This window comes from Seriola aureovittata, chromosome 18, assembly GCF_021018895.1.
Source record: "Seriola aureovittata isolate HTS-2021-v1 ecotype China chromosome 18, ASM2101889v1, whole genome shotgun sequence".
NCBI lineage: Eukaryota > Metazoa > Chordata > Actinopteri > Carangiformes > Carangidae > Seriola > Seriola aureovittata.
Window position 1 is genome coordinate 6,402,245 of NC_079381.1, and position 16,058 is coordinate 6,418,302.

Consider the following 16,058-nt stretch of genomic DNA (forward strand, 5'->3'; position numbering starts at 1 on the left):
GACATGACCAAAGCAGAACCCCTGTGACGCTCGATTTCCAGCAGGGCACCGGCAGAAATGCGGCTGAAGAGAGAGGATTTGGATTGAAACATAGTGTCAGTCTTACACTAGTACGCTTCACAGCAGGGCTGTTGTGCTATATGCAAAGAGAAGATGGGAAGCTGCGAACTGTCCGAGATTTTGCTGTAGTATGTCTGGTTGCATTAAAACCAGGATATTATTATCTTTATCAGATTTAGATGATTTCTTTTGAATCAAAATCAAGAACCTTGATTTTCCAGGTTTAATTTAATTCACTAGATTAGCAAAACACACACAGTCAAAGCCACATTATTAATTTATTTCTATCAACTTCTGAATTCAAGGATTCAGGTTTAGTAGTCACATACACAAACAAAATGAGGAGGCAAAAGCAATCTGGTATGTTCTTAAAGCTAAGAAGAGACTATAGTGAAAAAAAGAAATATAAAAAATATATAGTATAATTTATAAAATACAAGGTGCAAAACATTTAAATATGGGTAAAAATGTTACATTCACAGAGCTCAAGACTCTAAAGAAAGCTTTACAATAAAACTTTATACAGGCCTGAGTGTCAATATGTGAGGCGATGCAGTGGATTCACAGAGGACAAGGTGCTAGACGAGGCCGAGGATATATGGAGGACAGAGTTCACCATCCTAACGGTCTGAGGGAGGAACATTTTTCGGAGTCTCTCCGTGTTGGACTTGTGGTCACAGAGGTATTTACCTGGACATAAAGGCTGGAACAGTCTATTGCTAGAGTACTGAGGATCATTCATAATCCTACCAGCTGCGGTTCTGCACCCGTCCGGTGTGCAGGTCCAGCAGAGTGGAGGGTGTGCAACACAGGGTCCAATTCTCTCTGTAAGGCTCTACAGTAGTTTTCCAGACCAGTTGGTGATGTTTCCTCGTTATAGGATGTTTTCCACAGCAGGGTAGACACCTGATGGGTCATAGTGGGTGATGGGAAATGCTGAAGGTGTTTATTGTTGGTGAGTCACACACATCGCATTGTTGCTTCTGCCTTTGCCTCCATTGTTTGTCTTTCCTCTTCCATTTGATTTAGTTTCTCGCCTCTGCACTCCAGTTCAAATAAATATGTTCTACCATGACCGGAGATCTTCCTCACAGTCGTACACGAGATAATCCACCACTGCAATAAGCTAGGTGGAAAGTCTGCTTGACAAGTCATTAAATGTTGCTAGATGATGTAATATGCTAATTAGCTAATTGCTAATTTACTAATTTACTAATTAGCGGATTCATGGCGTCATGCGTCATATTTGCATTCTGCCAAGTGTCACCCAGTTTCTGCCCTTTATGTTTGCTTCTCTCCGCCTCTCTGCGCTCACATATACAGTCATTTAATACAGCTGAATTCCCAATAAAGCTGTTCTCATTTACAAGTTTTCCAAGTATGAAGTAGACACTGAAACACGGCCCATTAAGACAACATGCAGTCACCTCCGAGCCATTTCCAAGCTGCTGCTCTGCTGCTGCTAAAATCCTGATTTTATAACGGCCAGAATGTCTGTCTCATTTTGTCTCTCACACAGAGCACAGCCTACGTCTGGGTAACAAACTGCTGCTCCGCCTCTCTGCCACTCACTGAACAGAGCGGACACAGAGAGAGGTGTTCCTCTCGCTCGCGGGGCAGCACTGGCGACTCTCTTCAACGGAAAGTAGCTAAGGTTTGTCCACAAAGTTGCTAGATTTGTCGTAAGGTGCTTTTTTTTTAATAGAAAGTTGCTGAAGGGGTCCGAAAATGAAAACCACTGTACACACCCACTATCTTTCTTAAAGAGCAATGGCCAATGGAAAACGTCCAACACTTGGTTGACCAATGGTGTAACCTCATCACTCACTCGGGAACATTTGGGGATGTAGAATTAGGGTACATTCCGGCAGATTGGTTTTTGGTTTTTAAACCCCAAAACCAAAAAAAGAAGAAAAACAGAGCAGTTTTGCAGTTTTTGTTGTCAGAATTAAAAAACAAAAAACAAGAACATAAAATTTGAAGAAACTGTCCAATTCTGGTGTTTGCATCGTCCTTTTTTTCATTTTTCCTGGATTAATTAAAGAATGAAGAACGGTAGTCAAATGGAACGGAAGTAAAGGTACATATTTCAAAATAAAAGCCAATAGAATAGTGTAGGCATTCTCTGAATGTGTAAATATATGCATGGTTTTTGGTTTAAAACGGAAAAACAAACTGCCTCAAAGAACATGGACCATGTAGCTCTGGACCGTGGCCAGTCCAGCCAACAAACAGATGCAGATAAATATGGAAGAGTATTTCAGAGAGAAAGACCCAGTACATCCTTAATCAGTCAGTATGTGGCTACTTCTTGTGTTTACTTTCACATCAGACTCACGGACAAGCATCTGAAATGAGTCATGTGTGAGTCATGTTTATTTGGAAAGCTGTACAAGGCTCCTGCAGCTTACCCTGATGTTCATTGTTCTGCACGAGTCTTTGCCCAAATCTCTACAACAGAGGTGGTGAGTGAAGGGTTAGCATGACCCGTAGAGTCACAATAGCCACATTTATGGGAACAACTATCTGTCCAGTTGAAATATACTATAGCGCAGTGGTTCTCAAACTCAAACTCTGATAAGATCTTTGCTTTTAGATGTTTTATTACAGAAAGTGTTTTTGCTCTGCTCAAGGATCCCTGAGGGTTCCTTGACCCCACTTTGAGAACCACTGCCATAGCAAACTTAATGATGGAGTTGCAGCTGAAGCTGACCATGAATCAACCAAGAAATGTAAACCTTATTAGTATTCACTTATTTACTAAATAAGTAATATATTTGTAATTGAAACAGGTGTCCTACAGGTTTGAGGGACAGCTGTAGGGGAGAAGTTAAAGCGAAATGTGTACGACACTGCTGAGGCTGATGTAATGAACAGATGGAGAGAATTCTCAAGTTTGAGAGAGAAAGAGAGAGTGAGAGAGAGACAGAGAGCATAATGGAAAAGAGGGAGTGAGGGGTTGAAGAGAGGGACAGTTAAGGTGATCTATATCATATCTCAGTTGGACAGATCCTCTTATTGTCTGTGGTGCGACACTGTATGACACTGTATTCCTGAAGTTTTGAGTGCATTCATGATTTCGGAGGAGATCATCACTGAAACTGTCTGATGAAAACTATTTCAAAATTGGTTAAGACTACAAAAAATTAATTAATTAATCCGGGCATAGTCATATACTCAAGCTGATATCATCCCACTGATGTTTAGCTAGCCTACATGTTGCCTAGCAACGCTGGAGCAGAAATTCGAAGGCACGGGAACTTTTGTTTTGATGATGTTCATAACAAAAGAACATTATCAAAGATTATCTACAATAAAGAAACACTAGATCATAAAAGATGTTTAATTTAATGACATGGCAGTTTGTTGGCTAGTGTGAGTCAGTTAGTGTTAGAACATGAGTAATAGATGACACTGTGACAATTACACCATTACACAAGCAGAATGTGGTATTATCCCTTAAATGATACATGTATCCAACAAGGGTAAGAAATTCTTGCTTCCTTAATTTATTTATGTTTTTTTTTTTTTTTGTTCCAGAAATGTGGAATAGAATTTATTGCTCAGCACATGATATATACAGAGAGAGACAGGGAGGGTGTGGGGAGACCCTGCTGTCCCTAATGTGGCCATCTATCACCTGCATCAATCACAATCATGATAAATCACATCTCTCACGCACAGATAAGCATGCACTTGCATGCAGTTACATAAATATGTGCACACACTGAGACATTTCATTAGGGACATGCTCAGTATGCTCCTAACCACAGCTCGGTGGATTGGATTTCCTCTGGGAGATCTTTGAGCTCTACCTTTAGACCGTGGTGTGTGCCTCATGCTTAATGCATACGTGCACAAAATCGCTCTCTGTTTAACTTCAAATGATGTTCTTTTAGAGCGGCCTACTCTCACTGGCCCACTTAGATGTGGGTCAGTGTATCCTCGCTTCTATTGAAATACATTTGTGTGTTTAGAGGAAAGGATAGTGTAGGAGGATAAACACATTTAGGTTTAGTTAAACATATACTGTAGCTACCCAACACACTGACATCCTCCAACTGGCAATTAGAAATAAAAAGTAATCTGAGGTAAAAAGAAATACGAACATTTTTTAAAGTAGCATTTGCTACAGTTCAGTGGACGCTGGCTGTTTCTGCTGCAGCTGTTCTTACAGTTTGAATTAGGTGATGAGGTCATTAATGTAACATGCAAATCAATGTGGATCAGAGGTGGATAAAACACAGCTTCACTACTTGAGTCAAAGTATAGATGCTCCTGGTCAAATATTACTCTAAAGTGAAAGTTGTTCAGTCAGATTTTTACTTGAGTTAAAGAACTGGAGTGCTTTTAAAAATATGTCAGAATTCAAAATGGCCTTTTTGTGTCAACAAATGTCAACTCACTGACTGACTGACCTGCAGAATAAAGAGCTTGTAGGATACGCTTATATAGTAATGGCCATAAAAACAGAAATTAATCAACAAAAAGAGCTATTGTCGTTTTCGTATTCAGGCAGTAATGAAGTTTGGTCCTGGTAACACAGCAAACACATAAAACTAAAGGAATCTGTCTTTATTTCTAAAACTTCAGACATGGACTTAAGATAAGGCCGCGGTGCTCTGCCGAAGAATCTTATCTAACGTAGCCATCGTTCAAACTGAGCTGTTCAAACACGCAGCAACACAACATGACTGACAGTGTAGGAGTTGGCTGATTGTTTTTTTCTCCTGTGATGAACACAGTGTACGGTCCATCACATTTTCAAAATAAAAGAAAATTCATTCCACTGACTAAGTGCGATGGAGTAAAAGTGATACGTTTTTTTAAAATATAATACTCAAGTAAAGTACAGATACTTCATATACTTAGCTACAGTACTCAAGTAAATGTACTTGGATATTGTCCAACCCGGATCTGGATGTGATAGAATGAAATACTAGTGAATGGTGTTCAGCCTCTGTTTGATTACATGCAGACTGTAAAGTTGTATTGTGATATTTTATCTTTTTTCATGCATTGGTATCTGACGAATTCCCATCATTGCAAATCATTCCATCAATGCATTTTGTATTTTCTCTTAAAGTCATGAAGCATGGCTGGAGACAAATTATTGCATTTGCTTCATATTTTCATGCATTCATGCTCTCAGCAGGAATATTAATCTGTTCACACACACACACATAATTAAAAAGAGATGGGGATGCATTACAAAACAATAACAACATTATGTGCACTATACTGTATATTGATCTCTACATTTATATTTATATTAGACGTGACATGTTTGTGGAAATAACCACTGAGAGTCACAGGTCACATTAAAAACAAAGAAACTATAGGCCTACACACACACACACAAGGACGATAAAGATAACAGAATTTTCCCACGATGCATGCATTGCATCAATAATATGTCGTGTTAGTTCTGTGACCTTGCTGAAAACAAAATGACTTAATGAATGGCTTTTTGTCAGACCATTGGTAGAAAGTCCATTATTTTCCCACATATTTCCCAGTGAGCACTGCCTTGTTATCAAAGAGACGATCCCAATTACTTTGCACCAACTTCGGTGGATGTTTGTAGAACGTCTTTGTCGTGCTTTTACATTCTTTCACCAGCCACTGACACATCAAACAAAAATAAATCAATGCTTTAACTAGGAAATATCACTTGCTCATGATTAATCATCTGTTTGTGTGTTTGCGCGTGTGTGTGTGTGTGTGTGTGCGCAAGAGAGAGAGAGGGAGAGAGCTTAAGAGAAAGTATCTGTGTTGCAGAGATCAAGAGCTTATACAGGCATCAGCACCCCAGGAAGAGTTTCCTTTCATGAGTGTTGTTTTCCTTTAAGCAGAAATAAGCCCGATGCTTTAATCTGTCCTTTGTCTGCATCGTACGTGGAGATTAGAGCTGATCCATGTCTGTCATGATTTCGTTTGACATGAGTGTGTGAATCTAACACAGACATGCATGTTCACACACACAACACACACACGTATGCACATACAGTACATACATACGAACGAGCAGCCGTGCTCATACACACAGACCTTGTTATGGTAATAATTTCCAACCACCAAAGTTGCGGTGCAGACGGTTTTTCCGCTGTTCTCATTAACTTTTTTCCTTTTCAGAAAGAATCTACTTGACACATTCTGTCTAGTTCCCATTGTCTGCCTCGCTTTTCCTGGTCTTTAGGGAAATGAGGGAACATGCTACTTCACACGGACGGGGTGGGGAGTCAGAACAGGGTAATTGGAGCCCTGAGTGGAGTAAGAGGCTTGCCATCCCTTTGAGAGTGGCTGGCATATGTCTGCGTTACTTCCAGCTGTCCTGACTGAGAGCAAACTAATTACATCGTGTTTGCATCCTGCTAATTAGTGTCCTAATTAAAAACACATAAAGGCATTAGAGGGGGGTGGATGATAGTAGGGACAGCTCTGGGCATGTAACCTGTGTTCTTGAAAAGACTAGAACTTTGTCTTAGAAGTAGTTTTCCTTTGGATTGGCTACAGAGCAGGGGAGCAGCACGTACGTATAACTGTTTGCCTTTCAATTAAGATCGTTAGTGTTGTGTTAGCAATGATATCAAAGCAGTGAAAGCATGGACTCACTTGTGTGGGTCTATCATATGTATAAACTTCAGTTTTCACAGATAATTCACAGAGGCTACTACTTGTACTAAAGATTATATCTCCCAGGCTTTTAACTGCCATATCACAGGTCAGATTACACCAAAGTCTTACTAAGTGTGTTCCCATCCACTTATTTTTTATGTTTAAATAAATAAAATAAAATAAAATAAAAACACATGCAATATTTAAAAAAAATGTTATGCTTCACTTGGGTAGAAAACTTCCATAAAAGTAAAAAAATGTGACTAAGTGCTCAGTGATAGAAACAGACCTGATGAGTAAATCATGACACACATGATGCATGTGACTTAAACATCAGACTCTCTTTGTCTGCAGTGGTTAAATGGCACTCGACCGTAGAATTAATGCTGCCAGCTGTTTATCTTGACATTTGCATCCTCTAATTTTTTTTATAACAGTAATGAATGAAAATACATCCATTCATTCATTTGCACTTCTTAAGGGATTTCGGGGAAATTCGGTTCAAATTTGTGCTACATTTGGATGGAGACCTGTGTCACTGTTTCCCCTGCCGTGCTATCTGACACCATTTATCAGAATCAATGGTTTCACACTATAAACCTAATACTGAGAATAAGGGCAGGACCTTTATTTGGCCATTTTTCTTTTACAAAAAACGGACAAACAGCTGAGGATCTGCAGTAGAAGAGATTCACATTCCCCTGCATCACTGTTTCCAGAATTGCACCTGTGTTTCCAGTCTTGTGTACAAACACTTGTGTGTGCTGCCAAAGATTTATACACAGATCCCTTTTTAACCTTAAACCATTACCAGGTTAGACCAGTGGCCGTACTGACCAATAACATCCACAGCTGGTGTATCGGTAATATGAGGGCCCTCCATGTACTGATACAGTCTTCGTACAGTATCATGAACTTTCAAGGGCGTACTTTATGTTTTCCAAAGTGATGCACAACACTTCAGGGGACAGTCCTCGACTCATGAGCCAAGCCATCCCAGGATTTCACCACTTGAGCTGCTGCTCCTGTGACAGCGCGTTAGGGGACTAACCAGGGAGGAGGCTACATCAGCCAAGTCATCTCTGAGCGTCACGAGAAAGTTGTCCAGAACCACTGCGAGCGTTCTTTCCACTTGAGCTTTTTCCAATAACTGAAAAAATCAAGTGTGGGGAAGGACGTGACAGAAATGCCCTTTTTTTTTTTTTTTTTTCTTGCTATAGAGCGTGTGCAAACGCAACACTTCCCGCGGGTAGATTATTATGTGGTTATGAGATCTACAAGGGACAGTTGGTGTTTGTCCTGAAGGTAAATGAATCCGTTTTTCCTCTCCAAAATTATAAATCAGACTCAGATCTTTAAGATGTGTCTTGACAGCTATTGGCTTGTCACTGGACATCACATTAGCTCTGGCATTTCATATGCCTTTGGAATGTGCTGTGCTCTGAGGCAGCGACAGAGGTTTTCTCTGTGATCTTGAGCAGAATTAATAACCAGCAGCTCCACTTCCTCCTCACGCCGCCATCCTGTATCGGTGGGAAGGAGGGACCCCTGACCAGAATGTTCTCCAAGTTCATCCTGGGTCATTGTCGGCGCATCATAACTCGAGGACATCACCTTGGCCTTGCTGTTAGAGTTTTGTATTTTTTTTTCATGGAAGTGGCAGCAGCATATTGCTGCAATATTGCTTTTGTTGTGAAAGGCCACTACTGTCGCCCCCAGAAAACAATACTGGAGGAACAGCAGCAGAGGATTTTTACTCCCCTTTATACAACTGGAAAATTCCAGTGCTGAGAGAGTGCAGAGGTTCTTCCTCCTCACTGCAGAGTAACAGCTTGTCACCATCAAGGAGCGAGCGCTCGGTCTTGCACGCCAGAAGCAGAAGTGATGAGGATCGGTGGGGTGGGGTGTGTTGACAAACACATCTTTAGCTATCCAGTCCTTTAATGCAAAGTGATGTAAAAAAAAACAAAAAACAAAAAAAAAAACAAACAAACAAAAAAAAAAAAAAGTCTCTAACTTATGGCTGAAAGCCATCAAACGACTAATGGCTGTTTGCAATGCAAGTGTTTGGAGAGATGTGAGCAGCAGAGTGAATTACAATGCTCCTCATTTAGCTGAGCACTTGAAGAAAATCATGTTGGAGAAGTATAATGAGTTCCTGCAAACAGCAGCTCAGATATCTGTGAGGCAAATATTTGAGCTGCGCTAAAACAACGACATAATGCATCACGACAGCAGCAAAACTACAGAAGAAACAAAAACAAAGAGAAACAAAGAATGAAGTGAAACGATTGGTTAACCATTTCCTCTTGTTGTGAGAACAACAGCCGGCCCTGTGACCGCTGTCTTACAAGCAGTGCACTCCTGCAGTCACTCACCGAGGTGTGTGTGTTGAGAACATCTCTCGAATTCAGATGGAAGAGATGATGTGCAGTGACTTTCAAACTGCTGCCGTGTCGCTTAATTTGAGCTCACGCTGGATAGATTCAGGTTCAACAGTGTGAAAGCGAATATTTTAAGCTGATGAACCGGGCCCGGCTCTAGGCATGGGCACGGGGGGTGGGGGGGTCAATGCCCCACCAAATTCTCCGACAGCCCCACCAAATCGTCCTGCTTCATCCCAAAATTAAAAAAATAAGTATTTTATTTTATCCTTGTTGATTTGACCAATCATAAACATGCCACATTCAAATAATCAAAGATTATATAAATCTGATTTGTTGGTCTGATCATGTAAAAACTTCGTTAACATTTCGATGCCGATCCCCGAACCAGTGTAGTGCAGTGCAGTGCACCCCCAGTTTTAAAATCTAAAACTGACATTTATTACATTGTAGCATCCCATTCGAATAGAAAATACATGAGTAGACTACAAAAATATACTGGCTTTAGGCAGATTATTATTATTTTTAATATACCAGTCCATGTAAGAATAGATATAAATAAAGTTGGCTTTAGTTTTAGATAAATACAACAGTGCATGTTATTGCTTACAGTCCTAAAAAACATTCATAAAGCGCCCCAGTAATGAATCTTGAAGTCTGGCATTTAGTGACCAGTCAATATCTCTTAATGTCACCCCAGTCAAAGCAGTCTAAAGCCGGGCCTGTGAAGAACCAAGAAAATAAATAAATAAATAAATGACTTGTAACCAGCAGAATGTTGAATAACTTCTAACATGTCAGAGATTGAGACCAAATGAAATAGAGTACAAAATATATATGAAGAAATCCATACAAGTTGCCGTGCTATCGCTTAATTCCTTAGTTATTACCAGATAACCAACACCGTCAGTGCCGGCGCACGCTCCATTACTAGTTGCAATGGGGTGAAACATGTCTGTAATATACACTGTGTAATCTGCGTAATTACAAAAATTAGGTGGTTAGATGATCGACTAATTTCATCATTTATCTTAGCTTTTTTTTTTTTCCCGCCCTCCACCTGATTCTGTTTCAGCACGTGTCTGCCTGTTCAGACGGGCTGTATGCCTCCACCTCCGTGTCTCTGGCGTTGCTCGCATCAGAGCCGACATTAAAGTGCATGTGTTTAGAGCAAAGCCTGAGATTCTGCTGCCAGTTGTTTTCTGTTTTTTTTTTCTTTCTTTTTTTTTTGTGCTGTGCTGAAATTGTCTAAGGTATGACAATTTGTGCAGCTGTCTTCACTTCCTCGCTCACATCCACCTGAGAGGTAGATAAAGCGATGAGTGAAGACTTGTCAGCCTGTTTGATAACATTTAAATCAAAGTTCTGCTCAGGGCATACTCGTCTGAGCCCCGTGTTACAGAGATCTGCCTCGCACTGACAACAATCTCAGCCTGTGCAGCAGAAAAAAGTTGAGCCGGGGTAATTTTCGAGCGAGATTCTGAAAGCTTTAGAAGTTGCTTAGCCTGGCAAAAACTCCACAGCATTTGTGTTATTAAGGCATCGCGGATTTACCTGTAGCCAAGTCGCAAAATAGCCTCTCTTTAAAGGTTAAGTCATAAAGTAGAGGTTTTCAACGGCGCGAACGCTGCGAGGCAAACCTGATATTGTGGCATGACTGTGCCTCTGCCTCTCTTTCAGTGTGCAGATCAATTCAAGGCTTTTTGGTTCTTAAATGAGGAGGGGAATGTCAAAAACTCTTACTAATTTGCAACAACATCTCAACAAGCTGGAGTTGACCTGTGGGAAAGCGCTGACATTTAAAGGTCTTGAATTATTCACTTGTCATGATTTCTAATTTACTATTCTCGTGATGGAAATATGCTATGCAACAGGACAGAGCCTGTTTGTTCCCCCTAGATGTATTTTTTACTCTGTATAAAAGTATAACTGTATAGGCATTAGGGATACATTCAAGAAGTAAGCAAATGTCCAGTCACTCTACTGTATTTTGGCTTTATTGAAAATTTATTGAATAGTGTAATATTATGGCTTGTATTTGCTTCTGCATCCTTTTTCAGTATTTGCACCTTAGTGCCTCTACCTATCCCCAGTTTTTCAATAAGCCTATTATGTGAATGAAGAAGAGGCTTTTTTTATATTAAATATCTGCAAATTCGTATACAATACAATATGCCATAATAATTCCATATAATCCCTGACATGTTGTTCAGTAATTGAAATTTCAATGGTAGCAGATAATACACAACATAAAAACGACGAAAATGTGCAGGTAGGCAGGTTCAATTGAACATTTTTATTTGATTATTTCATCGTTAATTAACATTTTCATAATGAACACTTAGGAGAGTTCTGTGTGTTCATTTAATCTTTGGGAGACACTAGGGAAGTGAATCCACCTCTGCCTTCTGAGCTATCTAGAAGCACATGAGATTTCATCATCTGCTTAATTGCTTACCCTAATTTGCTTTACTGGCACTGTCACAGCCCCATTGTACTGTTATCAAATCACTGGGCACTGTAATTAACTTTACATTGTAACCACCACCTCTGTAACTGGCACAGAGCAGCCGTTAAATGCCTTTAACTTTATTGTCTTTGTTTTTTTTTTTTTTTGGTTTTTTTCTTCTTTCCTTGCAGAATGAGTATACGTGTCCACGCCCCCTACCTGGTGCCTGGCTTGGAGATGTGCCTACCATCCATTAACCCCCCCACCAACAAAGGTAACTGCTTTGGATGGTTGCAGCAAACCACAGTGAAACAGGGATACACAGGAGAGGGACACGTGAAGAGAACCCATCAGGATCCTACTCCCATTACTCACATTCAAGAATACATTTCAAATGGTCCTCCACGCTAACAAGGACAGCCATGGACCAGGGCAAAGAGGAGATAATACTGTCTTTTTCTTTTTCTTAAGATTTTATAACATGTTTTTTTTTTTTTTTTTTTTTTGACCTGTGGTCACTGGTCATCAGCTTTGTTGCATTTCTTCACGCTTTCACTACACAAACACTGACGTCGATCATTGTGGAAATGCAGTCCTATGGTGAACAGCAGAGCACTGGAAGAAGACTCATGAGCACTGATGGATGGTTCTAACCAACACGTGAGCTTACTGTATAGACTGCAATAGCTTATTGTCTCCATGAGGACAACGTGGCATTGTTTTAAAAAACACAGGCAAACGACTGTACAAAATCCAAGAGGCTTTAAAAAAGTGTAAACTGAGCAATGCATCATTATTGAAAATGCACTGAAGAGGTAGCTCTGACCACTCTGCTAACACAGCTGTGTATAATTTAAAGTGGGTTTGCATACTTTGATTCCATATGAAGCATCATGTTTTCATCTTTCAGTATTTTTTTCTTTTTTTTTTTAAGATAGACTAATCAAAGGATGATGTAAATGTGCCTCACTGGAGCGGAAAAATTATGAGATGAGTCACTGATTTTCTGTGCACCTGTCAGTAAAGAGGAGTGAGGTGGAAATCAAGTCAGCAGCTGGAAGATTGTTTGAAGCGTGGGAAAAGTTGCCAGAGGAAAAGCAAACTATCCCCCAGCCAATGACTTTTGGTGAGTTTTTTTTTTTTTTTTTGGTTTGTTTGTTTGTTTGTTTGTTTGCTCTTTTTAAAAAAAATTTCTAAGTTGTTTCTAATTGCAATCAAACAGTGGCGATCTAGTTTGATTTGGAGGACAGGAGAGGCAATCAAAAGCAAAAGAGGGAAAAAAGAAAAAAGCTCCTATCAAGGCTAAAATGTACTTTTCTGCAATTGTAATGTTGTTAATGTTGTACTTTATGAATATGTGTTCCTGCCATTATCAACACCAAATACCAAAGAGCCAAATGAAGCATTTTTTTTTGGCGTTTGGCTCTCCCAACCATGGGCTATAAACTATTCAGGATTTGTCCCCTTAAAGGTACTATATGTAAGAATGTGGTGTAATTTACATGTGTTAATCACTTTTTTTATTGCCAATGTGTGAACGGAGTATGGTGAACCTAAAAAATGAGACCCAAGATGTATTCGCTCTCCTACAGCACTGGTTCTCAAACCTTTTCACATCAAGGACCCCTGAACTGACACAAATTACACCATGGACCCCACTCTGATAAGATTTTTGCTTTTAGATATTTTATCACAGAAAGTTTTTGAAATCCATGGAATTACAGTGGAAATAAATGATTCCCCTCTGTCCTGGGGACCCCCAGGAAATGCCTCAAGGACCCCTCGGGGTCCACAGACCCCTCTTTGAGAACCACTGCCCTACAGCACCAACAGTGTGCAACACTAGCTAACGTTAGCTTAGAACTGAAGTCCGCTAACGTCAACAAACAACCGGCTCCCAGCACAAAACGAAATGTATTTGACATTTTTCCAGTCTAAGGTTACTCGTACCACTCCTATCACCCCTGATGGTTTAGTATTGTCATTGCCTCAACCCACTGCCAGACCCATTCTGTACAGTAGCGTTAGCCAAACTATGGTCTCGCATAGCCAGACCTGCCCCCACACTTTGTTTTAGCACCATGTCAGCGCTGGAAAGTCAAATACAGTCTAAAGTATAGCTAATTTATAGTCAAACTATGGTTATATTCACTCTCATATAGGCTATGTCACGTCACTGTTTTGGTTGATTCCCTGAATGCTCACTGTACCTATGCTAACTCTAGTTCACTTAATGGCCACCATTATTATCATTATTAACAAGGGGTTTCCTGAATGTTACATATAGCACCTTTAAAAGAAATCCACGAAAAATCAAAAGAAGCCTCAACTCCTCTCACATCCAGCAGTGCTCTGTAAACCGAATCTGCTTTTTTTTCCCCATGTGTGTAATGTGTACGTCTTTGTGAACCAATGTTGCAACGACAGTCTTGGTTAGGAAGCACTTGTCTGAAAGATAACTCTGAGCACTGCTTTACATTTTGTGACTTCTGTTTAACACATGCTTCACTTTCCTTAAAATAATCAGCCCGTCTCTCTCTCTTTCTCTCTCTCCTCTCGAGAAGAGATAGCAGATGTTGCTGTGTGTGATTCTGCGTGTGCTTGTGTTTCATCCATTATAAGTTTTTAATTATATTTGAGACGCATTTAGTTGTGAATTGTTTGTTTCAACCTGCAAACATAATCTTTCTACGCCAGAAAATGGTAATTTTCTATTGTAAATTTCTGCTTTCCCCCCTTCAATTTGTTGATATTTAGTAAGCAGCTGTATTCTTTGTTCACTTTCAACAGTATGTTTTATAATGAAAATAATGACTTTATTGTTGAGCAATATGAATTGGTCAAATTAAAATAATCATTAATCATTTTTTGTGTTCAGGCTGTATGTGTGTATGCATGTGTACAAAGCATTTCCTGATTGTGTTAGTGCTGGCCACTCTAATTGAATAAGCTTGTACCCTGCTCATGTCTCCATTCATACCCGTTGAAATCCTGTCCTGCTCCCCGCAGATCTGCAGCGACGAGGCTGTCACATCAACATTAGCCTCATTAATTTAGAGAGCAGAACATTGATCTCTGTTCGACCGTTCTGTTCGCGGTGACGTTCACTGCGGGCCCCACCAGCCCTCTAATTACGCTTCTTGTGTAATGTGTTGCATATCTCAAGAGGGGGCCCTGCTTAGTGAATTTGCTGCACATTCACTGCACTTGGAACATGTCAAGCTGTCAGCTCAGAGGTCCAGATGGCCAATCTGCCCGATGCTCCCTGTGGTATTTTCACATATACATACTCTCTACCTATCTCCCTCTGCTACTACATCTCTCCCTTGCTCATCCTGCCTGCCTTCCTCTCTGTCGGGTGCCCAGATTTCACTCACTTTTGGTTTCTTCCCATTATTTGTGACGTTTTTTGGTCACTCGTCGCCATCTCTATTCCCTGCTTCCTCCCCACCTGTCTAAAGGGTTGCTTCACCAAAGTAATAGACGGAGATTTTTCCTTTTGTCCCCAGTGGTCTCGGTCCATGCATATAGTTTCAGTTTTACCCTCATTTGCCAAACAGGAGACAGTTCCATGCACCAAAGTAGAGCTGCAACTAACAATTATTTCCATTATCAATGAATCTGTTAATTTCTGTTAATAATTTAACACATGAGAAAACTATAACTCCAAGTCCAAGGTCACATTTCCAGGTTGTTTTGTCTAATACTCAAAGATATTTCATTTGCAATTATATCAAACATTTATGGCATTCCAGCTTGAAAAATTACTTAAGATTATTTTTCTGACCATCAAACATCAAACAACATAATTGTTGTATCTCTGCAGAAAAGATCCCCAGCTGGATAAACCAAGGACACTGTGATTATCTTGGCCGACCACTCGGCGCCTTAATCAACATAAATCAACAAATCAGCATGACTTAATCATCGAAGTTGTTTATCAAGTAAAAACTTCATTCAGTTACTGGTTCCAGTTTGAGTTCTGAACTGTTGGTTGCAAAAAAACCTAAAAAAAAAAAACAATACGACATCATCTTGGGCTCTGGGTGACTGTGAGGGTCCACTTTATAAAATGAATGTTAAATGAAAAAAATATGAAAAAATGATTGATTTGATTCATCAAAAATGAAAATAATCATTAGTTGCAGCCTTAGTGGTTGTACATGAAAATATTTTTTGTAATTTGAACTGATCCTTTAAATATCCTGTCATGCATATAGTACATCTCTGAGCTCTGTATCTGCTGTATTTTTCTGTCTCCCTCTGTGTCTGTCTCATCCACTGCTGCTCTCTATGATCTCCATAACTCAGTCTGCGTCTCTGGTGCTGCATGTCCAGTGGCAGCACAGACAGGGCTGTATGCCTGAGAGCAGACACCATGCATAATTCATGCAGCTTAGGCTCCCTGTTGACCCACGTCCAAACAGTTGGCACTCTATAACACTTCCACAGAAAGGCCCCAGGAAGAAGATGTTAAACTATAAGCAAAACACACTGATGTAAGATTTATCAAGCCGCTCCCATGACATTGTAAACATCATAACTTT

At 40.0% G+C, this 16,058-nt stretch overlaps 1 protein-coding gene across 4 annotated transcripts in view; it reads left to right on the forward strand.

The window, feature by feature from the left end:
- Positions 1–14,375, forward strand: part of lrrtm4l1 (leucine rich repeat transmembrane neuronal 4 like 1) — a 57,013-nt gene extending 42,638 nt beyond the window's left edge. For 2 of the 4 annotated variants that reach the window (XR_008830375.1, XM_056404443.1), the window contains exon 3: positions 11,703–14,375. Coding sequence is in view for 2 of the 4 variants with exons in the window: in XM_056404443.1 (XP_056260418.1) it covers positions 11,703–11,768 (66 nt within the window). In the remaining 2 variants the exon portion in view is untranslated. Of the gene's footprint in view, positions 1–1,579; positions 1,715–11,702 lie in introns of those variants that run through there. The other 2 variants (XM_056404442.1, XR_008830376.1) reach the window with 2 other exon arrangements.
- Positions 14,376–16,058: the final 1,683 nt, after the last annotated feature.